Consider the following 21,885-nt stretch of genomic DNA (forward strand, 5'->3'; position numbering starts at 1 on the left):
TATCCAATTAGACTCCGCCACAATGCAAGCGAGCCTACCACACGATAAGATAGAGAATATTCTCACTTACATAAACAGCTACCTTCAGCTCGGTACTTGCAACCGCAAAGAGCTACAGTCTCTGCTGGGATCACTAAATTTTGCTAAGCGCATCATACCTCAAGGCCGCTTCTTTATATCACGACTATTGCATCTTTGTCCACTTTTCCTACATGACACGCACAGGTTGTCCTTAGATACGGCAGATCTAAACATGTGGAAGAGATTTTTATCCACTTGGAATGGTAAAAGTATGTTCCTCCCTCAATTGACTGACTCATCTCCCACCACTTGGTCAGATGCGGCATCTATCACTGGTTTTGCAGAAATTTTTGGGAATGAATGGCTTTGGGGCAGCTGGCCTTCAGCAGTTCAGGATTTGGAAGGTTTTTCCACTACCTCAGCTCTTTTTGAGATCTATCCCATCGTGGCGGCTGCCGTAGCATGGGGTCATTTATGGGCAAACATGCCAGTTCGTTGCTACTCAGATAACCAGGCAACCTGTCACATCATCAACAAAGGTCGTTCCAAATCCCTTACGATCATGAGATTTCGGAGGAAACTCACTTGGTTGGCAGCTTGTCATAATTTTTTCCTATGTTGTTTCCATGTTCCAGGTGTATGTAACACAGCTGCTGACAATTTGTCTCGCTTTAAATTTCAGGCGTTTCATCAAGCACTCCCTAACCCAGTACAAGAATTAAGGGATGCTTTCAAAAACCTGTCTGGTTGATAAAATGTATTGGTTGTCTGTAAATTAATTTGTTTATTTCAATTTTGCCCTCTTCTTTCTCAGGCCTACCTCATCATCGGTTCCGGCTCACCACAACCGACTTGCTCTTTTTATTATCCTACATTTATCTATGGTATTTCACACTGTACTATCATAAGCACCTAACACAAATATATTATAATTCTATATCTCATATAATGTTATTATACCTCATACTATATATATTATTCTATATCTCATATAAGATGTTATTATACCTCATAATATATAATGTTATTATATCTCATACTATATACTATAATTCTATATCTCATAATATATAATGTTATTATACCTCAAACTATATATATATATATATATATATTCTATATCTCATAATATATAATGTTATTATACCTCATTATAGATCTCACATAATGTATGTTATTATACCTCATACTATATATATTATTCTATATCTCATCTAATGGTATTTATACCTCATACTATATATATTATAATTCTATATCTCATATAATGTTATTATACCTCATACTATATATATATTATTCTATATCTCATCTAATGGTATTTATACCTCATACTATATATATTTTAATTCTATATCTCATAAAACATATAATGTTATCTTGCATTTCGTTACGAGGTGAGAGTAGCGTATGGGTTTCACTCTGCGAACAACTACGTATTAGGAAAATAGCGGTTCGTTTTCCCCGCGTTCGTGTCTGTTGGTACGTTATCTAATTCGTTTATGTGCAAGTGTAATCGGGTTTGTGCGCATGCGCCCCCGTTCTGTAGTTTAACTGCGTTCGTATGTACTCACTGTTAACCGAGTGCCTGGTAGCCAACCCGGAAGTTCGGGAATGTGCCCCAGAAGTTCAGCGGTGCTGGGAGCGATCGTGTTCCCGCGGTTTGGAGATGGCGTCGGTGAAGCGTGGTGTAAGGGCCTGCTGGAGCGCCTGGCCGTTATCCTGGCTGTAGCTAGGTCTGGTAGAGCCACAAAGGAATTCTTCTTGACGAAACCGGAAGTGACCAGTCGACGTCAGCCCAAGCTCAGGGTTTTTATAGGCCGGATCAACCCCTCCCACAACTCCAGGCTCCGCCTTCCCAGTTATCATGAAATGATACCTTATATTATATCTACCTCATAGAATATATATATATATTTAATGTTATCAAACCTCATATGATATATACAGGTATATTATTATATTTATACAACCCCAACAAATTCCGTAGCGCTTTACAATGGGTGGACTAACAAACATGTAATTGTAACAAGACAAGTTTGATATTATAATTATATCTACCTCATAATTAATATAATTATTATATATCTACCTCAAAATAATATATATCATGTCATTAAACCTCATATTATAAATTATATATAATTGGAGGGGACGAAGACGCTTTAAACTGTTTTTAATGCCTAATAATAGTTCCAGTAACCCATCCCCTCTATGCTGGTAGGACGAATGAAGCATTGGACGGCTGTAATTTGCTGAGAGTGTCAGCTGACCACATTCAGCCCATCACAGACACCCATTGCTGGTATGAATTGGTATGGCTATGAGGAAGTGTGTAATCTCTGCCTTAGCCACATCTCCAGTGGGGGCGGAGCTGTGGAAGGCCAGGGACCCTAATTCAGTGTTGAACTGCTCCAGAATGGTTCAATACTCAATGGAGGGACAGTGCCAGGGGACTCCATGCACTATAACCACTTCAATGAGATGGAATGGTTTAACACTGAATGAAGGGACAGTGCCAGGGGACTCCATGCACTATAACCACTTCAATGAGATGGAATGGTTTAACACTGAATGGAGGGACAGCGCCAGGGGACTCCAGGCACTATAACCACTTCAATGAGATGGAATGGTTTAACACTGAATGGAGGGACAGTGCCAAGAGATTGCAGGACCATAACCACTTCAATTATATGAAATGGTTAGATTGTCTACAATGTCCCTTTAATATCTTGCTAGGCAGAAATTTAGGAGATAGGATCAGACCCCCAAAGACTTCCTTTTCCCATGCAAGTAAAAATCTCTTGGAACTTTAAAAATGGTGCCAATAAACGACCAAAAGATGGAGAGCGAGTAACACCCCCACTGAGTACAGCACACAACCCTCCAAGACGCAACTCAATGCATGACAGCACAAACCTGATGACGAACGAACATAGCAATAAAACGACAGGTTCGGTGGAGCTGTCCTTGTATCTGTATATGCACTGTCAAACCATGCGTAACAAATGTCTCTGTAATGTATGCCCTTTTTACTGTGAAAACCCAATAAACACAGAATGTTTAAAAAAAAAAAGTGCCAATTTGTGCCCGTTTTGTTCATTTAAGAAAACATTTGTATAAAAGAGAAAATAACACTATCTAATGTTAAAACACGGATTTACAAAGATTTAATAAAATATTAGTAAGAAATTACACACAATCTCACTTTAAATAGAGATTTCTATGGAACTACTAGTCTCTCGCTGGATAAGGACATATTCTGTTGTAAGGTCAAATGAAAAACGGAACTTGTGACGGTTGCAGGTACCACATATCAGTCAATCTGCCAGTCCTCGTGTGCCCAGTCTGGCATTTCAGTGGAAAAGTCAAAGTCGCTTCCCTTGTATCGCAAAGCATGAAGATACATAACTAGATCTTTGGGAGAAGGGTCTGGTCTTACAAGCTTGCACTCGCCACACAATGGGTCTCTTAATCCTAGTTGGTTTGCTTTGCCATTATTACAGGTAAAATGTCCACTATCTAATTCTGTAATTATGCTTGGGGTGGCCACTGTTTGAGATGAAGCTGGAGCCTCTGTGTCTGTAGAGTTACTCACAGTCTGGAACTCTTCCCTTGATCCATCGTCTGCAGATGACAACGAGCCCTCCACAGTTTTGTTTTGGAAAGCTAGTTGGAGATCGTCTTCTGTTATATCCAAAACGTCAATACTCTGCTTAGATTTATGTTCTTCCACCAGTGACCGGAGGAGCTCCTCATCACTTTTATTGACTATACCATCTTTACCACGGGTCGGCCCCCACGATTCCGCGTTATATACTGGATCATTGACAATAGGATGTCCAAGATACTGCAAGTGGACCCTGATTTGGTGTGTTCGGCCAGTGTGCGGAAAGCACTTTACCACGCTGGATTTGCCATTATAACCAAGTCTCTGAAAGACGGTTTTGCAAGATTTGCCTTTTGAATCCACACGACATACGCCAATCTTGTAGGAGACAACCAGGATGGGTTCCTCACACGTCAACTCTTCTTCCGGAAACTGTCCACACACTCTGCACACATACTCCTTCTCCAGCTACGAGCAAAGAGAACACAATGAGCTGAATGTTACGAAAATTAAAGTGGTCGAACTTTATCAAATTTCTCTTCTACATTTCTAAAGTTTACTACATTTAATTAAACATTCAACATTATTTGTTTATTTGAATTTTATAAAAAAAACAACCTATGTAGCATATTATTTTAGTCTCTAATTGAGACATACAAGTGTGACAGTATACAGCATATCTTGTATATTATAGAATAGTAATAAATAAAGATAAATTATATATCGGATTTCTTGTGAAGCTATTAATACCCACCTCTTCTCCTGCTGCTAAGATCTATCTCCAAGGTTCTAGATTCCTGGTTATTACACAACGTAAAACATTGATCATTCTGTTACTAGATTTCTCTACTGAAGCTTGATATGCATTCTCCACGAGATCACTATGGGTCTGAAGCTAGCCTGGGCCATTATATTCAAAGCATCGTAATCACTAAAATCCACCAGTAAGGGGGGAAACTGTTTAGTAATCATTTGAGTATAGATCATGCCCCTGCAATCTCACTGTTCAATTATCTGCCATTAAGGAGTTAAATCACTGTTTGCTTAGCCCTAGTCACACCTCCCTGCATGTGACTTGCACAGCCGTCCTAAATACTTCCTGTAAAGAGTCATCTAATGTTTACACTTCCTTTATTGCTAATTCTGTTTAATTTAGATTTTCTTATCTCCCACTATCAATAGCTTGCTAGACCCTGCATGGGCCTCCCGAGTGTGGCTAAAATTCAAATTACAGACCTGGAGGTAAAAAACTTCTAAAGCAAGTTAACATCTGATTGAAAATGAACCCATTTTTCTATTCTCAAACAAGCTGTTTCAGTCACAGCCAGGGGAGGTGACTAGGGCTGCATAAACAGAAACAAAGGTGATTTTTACTCCTAAATAGCAGAGACTTGAGCAACTTCAGGAGCATGCTTTTTACACCAGTACTCCTGCATTAAGCTAAAGTGGTTTTGGTGACTATAGTGTCTCTTTAACCCCTTAAGGACACATGAAATGTGTGACATGTCATGAATCCCTTTTATTCCAGAAGTTTGGTCCCTAAGGGGTCAAAGGACCACTATAGATACCCAGACCACTTCAGCTCAATGAAGTGGTCTGGGTGCCAGGTCCCTCTAGTTTTAACCTACAGCTGTAAACATAGTTTCAGACAAACTGCTCGTGACGAGAGCAATCTCGCCACATTGCATTGGAGAAGCCTGGCTGCCCGCCTGCTGCCTTTGGACTATGGCCCTGGGAGATTGGGCCCTTTAAAAACAGTATTCGGCCATACCAGAGTGTATGTCACTCATTCTGGCCCTTTAAATACAGTGGGGTCATTTGGTACTTGCCCTGTGTGAGCTGTGGTAACCCAGATAGCTATGCCATGGAGCCTATTCGTGTGATTAAAGACTTTGGCTCTATGGCGATTAAACTGTATTCGGTTGGTCTGAGTGCCATTCACCTAATAATGTGCACTCATACCTGAGCTATCTGGGGATATGTGAAATGTCTGTGTGTTATGTGTAAAATGTGACTTTATGTATTTTAAAGTGTTTTATGTCGTTTTGCAACCATGTGGTTAATGGAGTCTGCCTCTAGTCCTGGATAATTGGATTACTTCTCCAATTATCTCCAGGGCAGAAGGGAGGAAACCAGGATGCATTGTGGGGATGTTTTTTCTGCCAGCCAGGGGGAACAAAAGATACTTTTACTAACTTTTGAACCCCTGGTCTGATTCATGCCATTTTTTAATATGTTGTTCCCCTGAATGGATTGATTGAGGTATTGAGGTATTTTTATGTGAATGTGATGTATGGTTTTAAAGTTACAGAGTATGTGTGGAAACTGTATTTTTACTGTATGTATAATGGGATTATGTGTCACACTAAGGGGAGGGGATGTGTGGGTTGCACCCGTGATACTATTGGTTATTTTATGCCTCCCCCTGGGTGTGGCCTGTATGTGTACTCATGTAATAAAAACCAGGCTGGGTGCCCCAGCACCTCAGGCCACTGCTTGACCCTCAACACGGAGCCTTGTCTCGTTCTTGGGGGGATTCACTCTATGCTGTTGGAGATTGATTGCTAGGAGTGTAAGCTGATGTATGCTTTTCCTATTCGTCTGCTAGCAGCTATTCGTGAGGTTCCAGCTTGGAGTGCTCTTATTCCCTGGTATACAGTTCGGGAGTTTGATGCATTCGCCTATAGCCAATTCGTGAGTTTTGATGTTCTGCAGTAGCTGTGCCTTTCTGTAAAAAGGGGATTATCGCCTAAACGGATTTTATTCCCTTTTATGCTGAAACGGTCCGTTACACTGCTATGGGTCCGTTACACATTAGGGTTAATCCAGCCTCTAGTGGCTGTCTCTCTGACAGCCGCTAAAGGCGCCTCCGCACTTCTCACTGTGAAAATCACAGTGAGGAGACACTTGACGTCTATAGGAAAGCATTGAGAAATGCTTTGCTATGGAGTGTTTGAATGCGCGCGCGGCTCTTGCCGCGCATGCGCATCCGGCGTGGATGTCGGTAGAGTGAGGAGAGTTCCCTGGCACTAGAGAAAGGTAAGTGTTTAACCCCTTCAGCCCAGCGGGAGTGGGACACTGAGGGTGGGGGGGACCTAAAGACCCTATAGTGCCAGGAAAACGAGTTTGTTTTCCTGGCACTATAGTGGTCCTTTAAAGAACACAATCTGACTCTGTCCGCACTCCAGAAACACCATTCAGTGGTTGTCAGTATAACAGTCACTAGAGGTGTGTTTAGCCCCGCCAAGCAAACATTGCTGTGGTATTAAAATACCACTAATGAAATAAAATCACTCTGGTCCGTCTACTTATTAGTATTCTTTCAGAGGCAAAAACTCAGCAATATACAAGTAAATGACACAAACTAACTCACTATGTACAACAAAGCACATAACACACAGTGACATACAAGTAAATGACAAACTCACTGTGTACAACAAAGCACATAACACACAGTGACATACAAGTAAATGACACAAACTAACTCACTATGTACAACAAAGCACATAACACACAGTGACATACAAGTAAATGACACAAACAGACTCACTATGTACAACAAAGCACATAACACACAGTGACATACAAGTAAATGACACAAACTCACTATGTACAACAAAGCACATAACACACAGTGACATACAAGTAAATGACACAATTTAACTCACTATGTACAACAAAGCACATAACACACAGTGACATACAAGTAAATGACACAAACAGACTCACTGTGTACAACAAAGCACATAACACACAGTGACATACAAGTAAATGACACAAACTAACTCACTATGTACAACAAAGCACATAACACACAGTGACATACAAGTAAATGACACAAACTAACTCACTATGTACAACAAAGCGCATAACACACAGTGACATACAAGTAAATGACACAGACTCACTATGTACAACAAAGCACATAACACACAGTGACATACAAGTAAATGACACAATTTAACTCACTATGTACAACAAAGCACTTAACACACAGTGACATACAAGTAAATGACACAAACAGACTCACTATGTACAACAAAGCACATAACACACAGTGACATCCAAGTATTATTATTATTATTATTATTATTGCAATTTATATAGCGCCAACAGATTCCGTAGCGCTTTACAATATTATGAGAAGGGATTTAACTATAGATAGGACAATTACAAATAAACTTACAGGAACAATAGGTTGAAGAGGACCCTGCTCGATCGAGCTTACATTCTATAGGAGGTGGGTGTAAAACACATTAGGACAGGAATTTGCAATCAAATAAGGTGGACTGCCCTTTAGGAGAGGGCAAGAGACAGGTATGTGAGGTAAGGGTTAGTCTTGGAGGCCATATGCTTTCCTAAAGAGATGGGTTTTAAGGCACTTCTTAAAAGATGCAAGACTAGGGGAGAGTCTGATGGCGGTAGGCAGGCTATTCCATAGGAAGGGAGCCGCCCGCGAGAAGTCCTGCAAGCGCGAGTTGGCCGTACGAGTGCGGACAACGGACAGGAGGTGGTCAAGGGCAGAACGGAGAGACCGAGAAGGGACATACCTATGGATCTGTGAGGAGATATAAGAGGGGCTAGAGTTGTTCAGTGCTTTATAGGTGTGAGTTAGTAAATAACACAAACAAACTCACTATTTATAAACACACAAAACCCCAATAGATCTCACTGACAGCAACACTCCATTATACAACAAGACCTTTCCATGATGGTATGCAGACAGACATAGAACGCAAGTGTGTCGCTATATTGTCCTGTGACCTCACTACAAGTGGTGACAGATTGGCTCACTATCATATGAAAATTAAGTAGTCTTACGCAAGAGGACATATATGCTTAGTCATAATATTTGTGTGACACAACAAGAGGAAATAGTCTTAAATTAGAGGGACAAAGGTTTAAAAATAATATCAGGAAGTATTACTTTACTGAGAGGGTAGTGGATGCATGGAATAGCCTTCCAGCTGAAGTGGTAGAGGTTAACACAGTAAAGGAGTTTAAGCATGCGTGGGATAGGCATAAGGCTATCCTAACTATAAGATAAGGCCAGGGACTAATGAAAGTATTTAGAAAATTGGGCAGACTAGATGGGCCGAATGGTTCTGATCCGCCGTCACATTCAATGTTTCTATATGTTTATCACAGTTGTCATATCTCCAAAATTATGCGATTTTACATTCCAGGAGCAAAACGCTACGGCACTGCACACAGACCTCCTTATTGAGACACCTATAGTGTCCCTTTCATTTAAAAGAAAACCGTCGTCATGGTTTGTTATTAAGAACGCACACAAGCTCTCGAAGTAGAAGTGGTGTTTACCCAACCAAAGCCCATGCAGCAATAAACAAGAGATACACTAAAGAGATATTTACTGATGTGTCTGCATTACAAACAAACAAACACGGAGGCTAGAATACTTGTGCAATGTATTATTAACAATAAAACATGACAACAGTTTTCCTTTAACTTGCTAAGAAAATGGTTTAACCCATTCCAGCTTCTCATATTGTGAGTTTCAAATAATAAGCTATGTGCGTGCTCTGCAAATAGTAATGCAATAGGTTTGTGGTTGGCTTATAAGAAAAGTAAAGCTGGACAATATGGCCAGTAAAGGAAAATCCCATGACACCACAGGTGAATATTTCGCCAAGATGGCCACAAAGGCAAACTACTACTACTGCCATTTACATAAACAACAACCTGGTCCTGCGTGCTTGTGGATCCTTTTGTGATATAGATCGACAGCTCTTTGGGAATTCTTACAATGCCAATGGGTCTCGGCAAGTAAAATATGTCACCACACTGGCCACCTCACCTGGCGTTCTCGGACTTGCTCATCAATCTTCTTGGACACTTCTAAGGTCTTGGCAAACATGAGCACACCAGACGTCATGCGGTCTAAGCGATGGATGGTGTGGAGTTCTTTGAGGTTGTGCTCTTTTCCCAGAATAAAAATAACTGTGTTGTGGCGGAAGCGACCGCAGGGATGGACTGGTAGCGAAGACGGTTTGTCCACCACTATCATCTCATCATCCTCAGCCAGAATACGCAGAGGCTGTGCTGTTACAGGTGGTTCGTGGCGATGCACTGTGTTCCTGAGAAAATCATTATTCTGCAACACAAACAGATCACAGTAGGTAGAGGTTCTTAGTATTTCATTAAAGATATAAACGAATGCTGACTGCGCGGGAATTCTAAACATTTTATAAGAAAGTAAGGACTACTTTGTCTTATGGACAAGCCTGAAGTTGACAAAAGACAGAGCAATCACAAACGACTGTTGTGGGATAGGGACACTGTCTGCAGAGCTGAAGAAGGTCCTCAGGATAAAGATGGCCGCACCTGTACGTGACAACTTCAGGTGAGTAAACGCTAGCTCTGACTGAAACCCACGGTCACTAACCGGAGATGTCTCCTTCTGGGGTCTCTGCTTAATATGCAAACCCCTCCCAATAGTGACAGGTCCATTTTAATGTGCAAGAAATACATGTATTACCCAGAGGCAGATGTGCATGGTGCCATTGTCACCGCATTTAATACAGTGACAGTATTGCAAATATTAGCAGAGCACTGTGCCAGAGTGACCTCAACATTGGCAGGATAGTAACATCCCGAGGACGTACTTGGAAACCAGAGTAATCTGAATGAACCTTTCCTGGTTAAATACTTTATTATAATTATAAAGAGAGTGTTCCGCCCTCCCCCCCTGAGTTGCGGGCGGTGTACGGGTCTGACCCAAGCTGCGGGCGGGGTACGGGTCTGACCCAAGCTGCGGGCGGGGTACGGGTCTGACCCAAGCTGCGGGCGGGGTACGGGTCTGACCCAAGCTGCGGGCGGGGTACGGGTCTGACCCAAGCTGCGGGCGGGGTACGGGTCTGACACGGTTGCCGGCAGGGTACGGGCTGACACGGTTGCCGGCAGGGTACGGGCTGACACGGTTGCCGGCAGGGTACGGGCTGACACGGTTGCCGGCAGGGTACGGGCTGACACGGTTGCCGGCAGGGTACGGGCTGACACGGTTGCCGGCAGGGAACGGGCTGACACGGTTGCCGGCAGGGAACGGGCTGACACGGTTGCCGGCAGGGAACGGGCTGACACGGTTGCCGGCAGGGAACGGGCTGACACGGTTGCCGGCAGGGAACGGGCTGACACGGTTGCCGGCAGGGAACGGGCTGACACGGTTGCCGGCAGGGAACGGGCTGACACGGTTGCCGGCAGGGAACGGGCTGACACGGTTGCCGGCAGGGAACGGGCTGACACGGTTGCCGGCAGGGAACGGGCTGACACGGTTGCCGGCAGGGAACGGGCTGACACGGTTGCCGGCAGGGAACGGGCTGACACGGTTGTTTAGGGTATGAATGCCCCTGGCCAAAGTGAGGATGGCAGCTCACCTTGAGCACAATGTTCAGGTCCCGAATGGTCTCCTCGTTGAGACGGAGTCTCCCAGCCTGGGCTGCCTGCTGGTAGTATTCCAGGGGCTCGGCTCGGAACTCGGTGCTGAACACATCCAGCAGTGTCCTACCTACCCACCGGCCCTTGCAGTAGGTCTCAAAGTCGAAGTAATAGGGACGGACTTTGCGCAGGCCACCCTCCAGGTATGATTCGGCCTCCGCGAAGTGATCATCACCAAAACTAACCCCGGCTCTGCGCTTCACTGGGGGCGGCACACAGCGCTCGCCAGCTCCCCGAGCCTTCCTCCTCCGCTTCCCTGGGCCCTGGGGGACCCTATCCGCCGGCTCCTTCCTCTTCCCAGGGAGCTCCGACATCACTTCGGCCATAGACCTACTCCCCCAGATCAGTGACAGAGCTCCCTTCCTGCTCCCCCAGCTCAGTGACAGAGCTCCCTTCCTACTCCCCCAGACTGATAACAGAGCTCCCTTCCTACTCCCCCAGACTGATAACAGAGCTCCCTTTCTGCTCCCCCAGACTGATAACAGAGCTCCCTTCCTGCTTCCCCAGATCAGTGACAGAGCTCCCTTCCTGCTCCCCCAGCCCGGTAACAGAGCTCCCTTCCTACTCCCCCAACCCGGTAAAAGAGCTCCCTTCCTGCTTCCCCAGACTGATAACAGAGCTCCCTTCCTACTCCCCCAGACTGATAACAGAGCTCCCTTTCTGCTCCCCCAGACTGATAACAGAGCTCCCTTCCTGCTTCCCCAGATCAGTGACAGAGCTCCCTTCCTGCTCCCCCAGCCCGGTAACAGAGCTCCCTTCCTACTCCCCCAACCCGGTAAAAGAGCTCCCTTCCTGCTTCCCCAGACTGATAACAGAGCTCCCCTACAGCTACCAGCGGGCATCCCACAGCAACACGTGCAGGGCGAGCGCGACGGCGCCTCTAAATGACGTCACTACGAATTCTAGGTCTATGGGTGTATTAATAGAGAAGGGAGGGGCTGGCTGAGGATGATGTTACATGGAGCTCCAGGGGGAGCAGGGGCTGGCTGAAGATGATGGTACATGGAGCGCCAGGAAGGGAGCAGGGGCTGGCTGAGGGTGATGTTACATAGAGCTTCAGGGGGAGCAGGGGCTGGCTGAGGATGATGGTACATGGAGCTTCAGGGGGAGCAGGGGCTGGCTGAGGATGATGGTACATGGAGTGCCAGGGGGAGCAGGGGCTGGCTGAGGATGATGGTACATGGAGCGCCAGGGAGGGAGCAGGGGCTGGCTGAGGGTGATGTTACATAGAGCTTCAAGGGGAGCAGGGGCTGGCTGAGGATGATGGTACATGGAGCTTCAGGGGGAGCAGGGGCTGGCTGAGGATGATGGTACATGGAGTGCCAGGGGGAGCAGGGGCTGGCTGAGGGTGATGTTACATGGAGCTCCAGGGGGAGCAGGGGCTGGCTGAGCATGATGTTACATGGAGCGCCAGGGAGGGAGCAGGGGCTGGCTGAGGGTGATGTTACATAGAGCTTCAGGGGGAGCAGGGGCTGGCTGAGGATGATGGTACATGGAGCTTCAGGGGGAGCAGGGGCTGGCTGAGGATGATGGTACATGGAGTGCCAGGGGGAGCAGGGGCTGGCTGAGGATGATGGTACATGGAGCTTCAGGGGGAGCAGGGGCTGGCTGAGGATGATGGTACATGGAGTGCCAGGGGGAGCAGGGGCTGGCTGAGGATGATGGTACATGGAGTGCCAGGGGGAGCAGGGGCTGGCTGAGCATGATGTTACATGGAGCTCCAGGGGGGAGCAGGGGCTGGCTGAGGGTGATGTTACATAGAGCTTCAGGGGGAGCCGGGGCTGGCTGAGGATGATGGTACATGGAGTGCCAGGGGGAGCAGGGGCTGGCTGAGGATGATGTTACATGGAGCTCCAGGGGGGGAGCAGGGGCTGGCTGAGAGTGATGTTACATGGAGCTCCAGGGGGGGGGAGCAGGGGCTGGCTGAGAGTGATGTTACATGGAGCTCCAGGGGGGGGGGGGAGCAGGGGCTGGCTGAGGATGATGGTACATGGAGCTCCAGGGGGGGAGCAGGGGCTGGCTGAGAGTGATGTTACATGGAGCTCCAGGGGGGGGGGGGAGCAGGGGCTGGCTGAGGATGATGTTACATGAAGAGCCTGGGGCTGGCTGAGGATGATGTTACATGGAGCTCCAGGGGGGAGGCAGGGGATGCTCAATGTCCATATTTGTAGACAATATATATTATGTTTAAGTTTGCCATTTTAGAATGTCATTGCAGACTGGAAGGACTGCAAACGCCCATAACAGTTAAGTGGACCACTGGCACCGTAACCACTACATTTAGCTGGTTATGTCCAGTAATTCAAGGCAGCTAATGTTAAATCTGTGCATAAAAGGCGTCCTCCATCTGCTTGTATAAAATGTTCTCAAATGGCGGTACAGCCTCCCTCACCCTGTGCCAGCCCATGCCACCCTGCCTCCAGTTAATCCCAACCGCTGCGGCAAGGGAGAATGATGTCATGGAAGGAGAACTTCAACAGGAACGCAGGTGAGTATTCTATATTTTATTAAAAGAGAAAGGATCCATGCCAGCAAGGGTTATTCCAACCAAAAATATTGCCTGTGTTGAAGTAGACCTTAAGAGTGGATCTGGAGACTATGCTTGAATTGGCTCATCCTGCATTTCAGAGTCCAATGAGAGGCATTCCTGAAAACGGTACAGCTGGAACATATTTAGCAGAGATTTACCAAACATGGAATTGTGAGGAACTGGCACGAGAACGATACGTTTTAGGCCAGAAGAGTTGAATTGTAAACTGGGTGGCAAAATTCAGACTAAAGTAGTCCGACTGACTATATTGGAGTGAATTTATGGTCCGAAGCCCACATCTGCATTGAATCCTGTTTCCAGAGAGCAGAATCACTTTTTTCCTCAAATTAGCTTAGTATAAATCAGACCCATTATTATCAACCACTACTTTAATCAAACTAAACTGGGAATGAGGATCTCGATCTCCTGATTCTCCGGATTACGTGAAGAAGAGGTGTATTATCTGCTACACAGGGAACTGATTATTTCCCATAACAATGTACTTTCTACTGCTATACTTTGATATTTTCAGTCTATCTGAATCTATATAAATGATTTGTCATGAATCACCATTAGTCGACTGGATATTATTAATGCCATGCTCTGGATTAGTGTAGATATAACTGGATGTGAGGTGCTATGTAATCATAATGTCTGGGAGACATCTCATCGTCTAAGTGGAAAGGCAGTGAAGGACCATAATGAGTCTGTTATTGAGAAATGTCACCATATTTAGCCCTGCAATCAGGTTTTCCCCTTTTTTTCAACAGAACCCCAGATTACATACATGGCATTACCCTCGAGCTCCATCCTTCAGCTGCTACAAATCACACTAAGCTCTGCAAAATCCTTCAAAGTTGTCAAGGTGGATCCAGTCATTTATTGGGGGTGTGGGACGTTACCAGACAATAGGATTGTGAAGAAACTGAATAAAATCAACATAAATGACTATTAATCACCCATCTATGGCTACTTACTCTCTGCAGACACTTCCAGCCCAAGTGCCCTGAAATCTGACCACCCAGTCACTTAAATATATCAAACCATGCTCTGAGAAAGCGGTAACTCAGGCTAGCCACGTGCTATTCTATCTTGGATTGAAGCTCAGCCGTAGCCAGTCAATACTTATACAGGTGGCGTTTCTACCACAGACATGGGCCAGATAGGGTGCTCAGAGACACGCTATCCGGGAATACCAACTGTGTGGGTGTTATTACTGTTTTTCATGTAGTTTTGGAGATATATTTGTGTCTGGAGGTTGATTTGATTAGGGGTACTTGGTCTGATCATCTCCTGAACACACATAAGCCTGGGTGGGATTGATGTAGAATTATTTAAAAATCTTTATTGCACCTGTATTGAATTATTGTACTAACTCCATTTTAATCTCACATAACCTCACATTATGACAGACCCTCCATTTTGTCTACATTACATGACAGAATTTCCTAACAGCATTTAGTATAATGAATAGAGACTGTATTTTCTATAAAGACATAGCTGACTCCGGAATTATTGAATCTCCTGTGACATGCAACAAAGTATAACCAAGGCCAGAGCCAAGGCCATGAGAACACTGTACTAATGAAATGTTCTATTCATAAAAAGAACCTTGCACCTGACCACGAGTCTGACATCACTAACTGCCCAAAATGACGCTCAAGCCCCCCTTCCCACCGAGTAAGCCTCATGCTGGGAGAGATGGCGCTTGAGCCTTCTGTCCCCACCCGTGTCCAGAACAATACCACCTCCCGGTGGGAGGACACCTAGCTAGTCACTCAAACCCCCGAGCCAATTAATAATATTGATGGGTGGACACTGATATAGCCACTTAACATTTGATCCAATTAATGATGTTTATTTGTTATTATCTGATATTCAATGATGATGTCATTTTGCCTTTAAAAGGGTCTGCATACCCGTTTTCTAACCAGATGCCATTAAATTTTCTGAAGTGCTTTTAACCTGAACTCCGTGTGTCAGTGTGAACTTACTTCTGCGTATACGCAATTTAATCATCTCAGATTTGGACAGGAACAGATAGACATTTAAACATATTTGTTTATTTCTAAATTAATCTATATCAATTTGGTGCCCAGAACGTGGGGCATCGGGCTATGGCCTCTGGCCGGTAAGCCGTCCTAAGGAAGATGCTGTTGGACGGGGGAATCCTGGGGGAAGGAAAGGGAGACTGATCACCTCCGATTACACGGTAGAGACTTCTGCAGAGCCTAACCGGTATGTTCCGGCCCCTTTGATTGACCCGTCCACGTGTCTGTGACTGCTTCCCGGGAGGACATCAAAGACCGGTAATATCTTGCCCGGTGTCTTGTTACTCACTTGTTTACCTGCATTTAGTCTATCTGTTGCCTGGGTGTGTTTGAATTGGCCTGTTTTAGTTTAAGTGCCCGGGTTGAGTGCTTGTTTGTTTCCCCTTTTTGGGATAAAAGGGGGGTGGACCTGTGGTAGTTTGCCTGGGGGTCCTATGTTTGTCTGTTTACCCCTTTTGGGATAAAGGGGGGTGGACCCGGGGGATTTGCCTGGAGTCCTCTGTTGCCTGTTTACTCCTTTTAGGAGCCACGTGGCTGTGGCTGTAGGGAAAAAGGGGGGTGGACCTGTGGAAGTTTTCCTGGGGGTCTTCTTTGCCTGTTTACCTCTTTTAGGAGCCTCGTGGCTGTGGCTGTATGGAAAAAGAGTTGTGTTGGATCTGTGGAGATTGTGTAGACTCAGTTTCCTGGGGATCCTTCTGGTGTCACTTTGATAGCCTAGCTAGCCTCATTGTGCACATAGCTCTGCTTGCAGAGAGGTGGTACCCTCCAGCTTTGAGCGCTGAGCTGGAGTCATTCCAATTTTTATTTGTGGTGCGTGAATTCGGGCAGGCATTGCTGTCTCCATCACCACGGGGTAGTGGGACTTATGAGTGGGTTCATAGGGGCACTACGAGGGTGAGGATAGAGGTGGCCACTCCTAGTGGACTGCTGTAACGAGGGAGGCATATGGATTTCGGACCGGTGTTAGCTGTTATCCTTGGCCGCTGGTAGTGAGACTTGAGGAAGTCATTCTCCGACCGGGGACACTACGAGGTTGAGGGAGGTGACTTTGGTCACACGAGTAAAGGAAAGGGATTACTGTTGATTTTATTTGAACTGTGATGCATGCACTGTATTTCAATTGTATTGTTTTTGTTTAAATTGGGAGTCATTCAAACTCCTGTGTCTCTCTAAAATTCCACTTTACCTTTTTTACCTTTTCTATACTTCCTGAGCTATGTACACTATCCTCTCCTATTTCTATTGTGAGAGAAGTGATTGGTCACACACTTCTCACCTCGCTCCAATTAGTGACTAGTCTACGTTTTGGGAAGACGCACTTGGGGGGACCCACCCCTCTCGAGTGGCAGTCCACCATTGTAGACACTCTGTTTAAAACCTTTCTCCTCTATATCTGGGACGCCTTTTATAGGGGGAGGGGAACAGGGATTAGAAAAGCCCAATAAGGGCTGGCTAGCGCGTGTGATCTAGTTGAAGATAGAGATTGCTAAAGTGTGTAAAATTGCTGTGCCTTCATGTGGTAGATTGCAGCCAGAAAGCTGGCGTAGATTACTGACAGAGTAGCAAGAGCTATTCAGCAGGAAGGTTGGGTTGAGGAAGAACTAGATCACAAAGGGTTAAGAATGTATGTATATTATAATAATTGTGTTACTGGGAAGCTCTCCCAGCCAGAGCCCTGTCATGGCGTCCAGGAGGTGACCACTCCCATCATCCCGTCAGTAATGACCGAAATGTAACTGACCACGGTCACCATCCCCATCCAATCTTAAATGCTGTGGGGTTTTTGTATTTTGTGTTAGCCATTACCCTGGTAGAGGGTGGCGGTTTTGTATTGAGTTTCACTGAGAGTATTACTAAATGTTGTGTTTTTGTGTCTCTTTGCTTTTGCAATAACTGTAACGTGGCTATCCTTCTGTCTTGTTACTGTACAGCATTGACATGGTTAAAGAGATTCTGCTGGCAGTCTCACTCCCACTTCCCCCGCCTCTCTCTCCTTGCCTTCTGTGAGACGGAGGTTCGGGGGGGAAGGGAGTTATTCAGAACTACTGATAAGACTTAGCAATGGAATTTTTGCTAGAAAATATTCTAATTGTGTATTTTGCTACTTACATAGGAGTGATGTGTCGTATAGGAGGTTTCTAGGGTTTGTGTGTTGTTGTTGTTGTTGCCATTTGTGAGACGCCAGCAGGTTCCGTGGCGTAGTATATGTATTTGGACGTGTTGAGTGATTAATAGCTGGTGAATGATGGGGGAGGTTAGTTGCATCCCGTGAGTTTATTTTTGCACCATGTTATCCCAAAGCTTCACGGGCTGTTAAATGTATAATGTTTTCATTTGTCTTATTTAATCCGTCAAGTCTGTCCATAGTTTAGTATTTCATTTTGCCTAACAGAATGTTGCTTCTCTGATTTATTTTTATTAAGCTACTGCAAGCTGAAATGCCCTAAAAGAAGATGGCCCCTAGAACAAAAGAAGGTTGTCCTTAGTACCCACGCCTCCTCCTGCCCTCACTCTGCCCTTACCATATCAGTGAGGTCATAACCGCCCATGTATTGTGTCATGCTCATCCTATCTTAAAGACATGCTGTCTTCCTTAATTCCCACATATTATGAACAAAAAAGTTACAATTACTAAAATAATCCTGCTATTAGTTTCCCTATATCAGGAAAGTGTCTGTGACAAGTGATGGTTAATATGTAGAATGAATATATATGTCTATCGATTCACGTGTAAGTAACAAGTGTGTTTGACCTTTGTATACAAAGATTGATAACATGCTGGAAGAAGGGTTATCTTAAAGAACATTTACTAAAAGAAAGTTCTAATAAACCAAGATTTCTTGAACAAATGGTAATACAATTAAGGATTGGTTTCAAAATGTTTTGATCTAATTGAAAAGGAACCAGTTAACATTCTAAGCATAACTATTAACAAATGAATAAGGTGGGAGTGTGTTCCAATCTGTTTTTTTTTACTGGTTAATGTTTGCCTCCAAGATTAAAAGACTGACTAACATAATTTTTGTTGTAAGCCCAGATATTTTATTATTGCATATGCATAGGAATTGAGACTTTTGGGCATTATAGTGTATTGATTCTAGATCTGTTACTAGCAGCAAGTGCTTAGCCTTATGCCTATCCCACGCATGCTTAAACACTTCTACTGAGTTAACCTCTACCACTACAGTTGGAAGGCTATTCCATGCATCCACTACCCTCTCAGTAATGTAATACTTCCTGATATTATTTTTAAACCTTTGTCCCTCTATTTTTGAGACTATGTCCTCTTGTTATGGTAGTTTTCCTTCTTTTAAATATAGTCTCCACTTTTACTGTGTTGTTTCCCTTTATGTACTTAAAATGCTTTTATCATATTTCCCCTGTCTCGTCTTTTCAACAAGCTATACCTGTTAAGATCCTTTAACCTTTCCTGGTGAATTTTATCCTGCAATCCATGAACCAGTTTAGTAGCCCTTCTTTGAACTCTCTCTAAGGTATCCATATCCTTCTGAAGATATGGTCTCCAGTACTGTATCCAGTACTCTAAGTGAGGTCTCACCAGTGTTCTGTACAATGGCATGAGCATTTCCCTCTTCCTACTGCTAATACCTCTCCCTATGCAACCAAGCATTCTGCTAGCATTTCCTGCTGCTCTATTACATTGTACATTGTCATTAACAGCCAGAAACTGGAGAACAAGAAATGTGAATTAATGTATAGCTGTTTAACAATGCTTAACAAAATCTCCATTATCTTTTCCATTTATTTTGCAGAAGACAATGTTATTTGTCTATTTTGTATGTTTTAAAAATACATTATCAGTGAAGAGTAGAATAAATCTTATCCCATTTGCGAGACATAAAATTGTGATGATGTATATTTGTGATATAAGTAGGAATTACATTTTGAGATGTTAGATATAAATTAACAAAATAAAGAACGAGAGTCAGAGATAGCGTCTGTCTCCACGGGCACAAGTCTGGTGTGGGAGATGTGGTGGGCTAGCCACTGCGGGACACCCACGGAGTGAAACGTTCGAGGCCTGTGCAGACAAGATGAGCATGTTAGCCTTTTATTATTTTTCTCTAGGGAAAGCATAGGGCCAGTTAATAGTTGTTGTACATGGGCTATTCGCAGCCTCCATTGCATTTCTACCTAGTCTTGATTTCTGATGTATCCTCCATTGCTACATCACCTGTCTGCTCCCTTACCTGCCCACCCCCGCTTACTCCTTCCACCGATCCCTCCCCTTCACCTACAGTCTTCCACTTTCTCCTCCTACTCCTCCTACTTCTCCTCTACTCCTCCTCCTACTCCTCCCTCTACTCCACCTTCTCCTCTTTCCTCCTACTTCTCCTCTACTCCTCCTACTCCTTCCTCCTGCTCTTACTCCTCCCTCCTCCTCCTACTCCTCCCTTTACTCCACCTTCTCCTCCTACTTCTCCACTTTCTCCTCCTACTCCTCCCTCTACTCCACCTTCTCCTCTCTCCTCCTACTTCTCCACTTTCTCCTCCTACTCCTCCCTCTACTCCACCTTCTCCTCTCTCCTCTTCCTACTCCTCCCTCTATTCCTCCCACTTTCTCCTCCTACTCCTCCCTCTACTCCACCTACTCCTCCTCCTACTCCTCCCTCTATTCCTCCCACTTTCTCCTCCTACTCCTCCCTCTACTCCACCTACTCCTCCTCCTACTCCTCCCTCTACTCCACCTTCTCTTTCCTCCTACTTCTCCTCTACTCCTCCTACTCCTTCCTCCTGCTCTTACTCCTCCCTCCTCTTCCTACTCCTCCCTCTATTCCTCCTTCTCCTTCTCCTCCTCCTCCCTCTACTCCACTTTCTCCTTCTACTCCACCTTCTCCTCTCTCCTCCTACTTCTCCTCTATTCCTCCTTCTCCTCCTCCTACTCCTTCTTCCTGCTCTTACTCCTCTCTCCTCTTTCTACTCCTCCCTCTACTCCACCTTCTCCTCCTCCTCCTACTCCACCTTCTTCCCCTCTCGCTCTATCCACTACTCATTCTTCCATCCCCCCACTACCATATCTATATCCTTTATATGCTTCCTCCCTTCTTATTCCTTACCAATTTCCTCCGCTCATAGACAACTCTGCCTCTACCTGACATTATATTTTGAAGAAAAGTTGCTCTGGCCACTCTTCCGCCACTTCCCAGGGGGGAATACCACACTAACGAAAAATTATTCAGACTGGTGGAGGTGCACTTCATCATGAAAGAACGGTTTTGGGCACTCTCAAGGAAATAGTGCGGTCCTGACCCAGATTCCCATGGAAGTAAGACACCTGTAAGGGAGGTGGCTGTCCCTCATGTTTTTTCTTCACTAAGTCCCCAGAAATCTCATGAAAGGAACCTGACTCATTAGAACAAAACATGAACAATCAATTTACAACTCTCTACAGAGGGGGGTCAGCAAGAGAACTGTAAATAGAAAGACAAATACCCCCCAATCTCACACAGAAATAGGTGAGGAAACCTCTTCTACTGCTCCTCATGGTTGCTTAGAACAGATGAAAGAAGAAACAAGACACCTTTCAACAGAGCATGCAGTAGCTTTACCAGATCCTGACTCCACTCTGTTTGCGGATAAAGAGGAAAGGTACCATACTGGATTTGCTGTTGCTACAGAAGTTCAGGTACATCAAGCATCTTCACTTTCCTCACCCACATCTGCTCAAGACGCTGAATTGACAGCCTTCTCAGTGGCATACAAAATGCCTGAAGGAAGACATGCCAATACCTACACTCAAGATATGCCCTGGGTGCAGCACATTATTTTGGATCAATCTGGAAGATAAGAAGCACCACTCAGCTGACCAAAAGCTGCCAACCAAGCCACAAGTGCACCAAGGGAAGTGGACAGAAGGGTGTCTGCTTAAGAAACTTCTATACTCACCATGTAGGCCCTACCCGCAGATCTCAAGCTTCTGAAAGAATGACCCTGAAGAAATACAAAGCTGGAAAAACAGAAAGGGGCAACCCTTGAAGACGGGCTGTACTCCAACGCTCTCAAGCTCTGTTTACCCAAAAACATGTACTGGGCAGTGAGCCCATGGAACTTTATACCTATCCAAGACCCTCATGAACTCTTTGATCTCTAAATACTCTAAAGCACCTAGAATTACTCCTCTAATCATCAGTTACTGCCGATCCTGTGTCATTTGTGCCAAGGACAGCTCAGGCAGAAGAGAAGGAGAATCCTAAGCA

General features: G+C 44.9%; 1 protein-coding gene across 1 annotated transcript; it reads right to left on the bottom strand.

The window, feature by feature from the left end:
* Positions 1-3,180: 3,180 nt before the first annotated feature.
* Positions 3,181-18,228, bottom strand: RPUSD2 (RNA pseudouridine synthase domain containing 2). The gene is made up of 5 exons (XM_063439992.1): positions 18,190-18,228; positions 11,563-11,647; positions 11,026-11,495; positions 9,450-9,746; positions 3,181-4,099 (listed from the first exon to the last, which is right to left on the bottom strand). Exons 1-5 carry the CDS (start codon positions 18,226-18,228, stop codon positions 3,338-3,340), a joined length of 1,653 nt encoding a protein of 550 aa, XP_063296062.1. The 3' UTR covers positions 3,181-3,337.
* Between the last annotated feature and the right edge of the window lie 3,657 nt (positions 18,229-21,885).

This window comes from Pelobates fuscus, chromosome 13, assembly GCF_036172605.1.
Source record: "Pelobates fuscus isolate aPelFus1 chromosome 13, aPelFus1.pri, whole genome shotgun sequence".
Classification (NCBI taxonomy): domain Eukaryota; kingdom Metazoa; phylum Chordata; class Amphibia; order Anura; family Pelobatidae; genus Pelobates; species Pelobates fuscus.

Excerpts from the sequence above, each read along its gene's own strand:
- RPUSD2 (XM_063439992.1), bottom strand. The coding sequence starts at position 18,228 with ATGACACAATACATGGGCGGTTATGACCTCACTGATATG. Across the intron at positions 11,496-11,562 it reads GGAAGGGAGCTCTGTTATCA|TCTGGGGGAGTAGGAAGGGA; the intron begins GTCTGGGGGAGC and ends CTCTGTTATCAG. Across the intron at positions 4,100-9,449 it reads AGCAAGTCCGAGAACGCCAG|CTGGAGAAGGAGTATGTGTG; the intron begins GTGAGGTGGCCA and ends CTTTGCTCGTAG.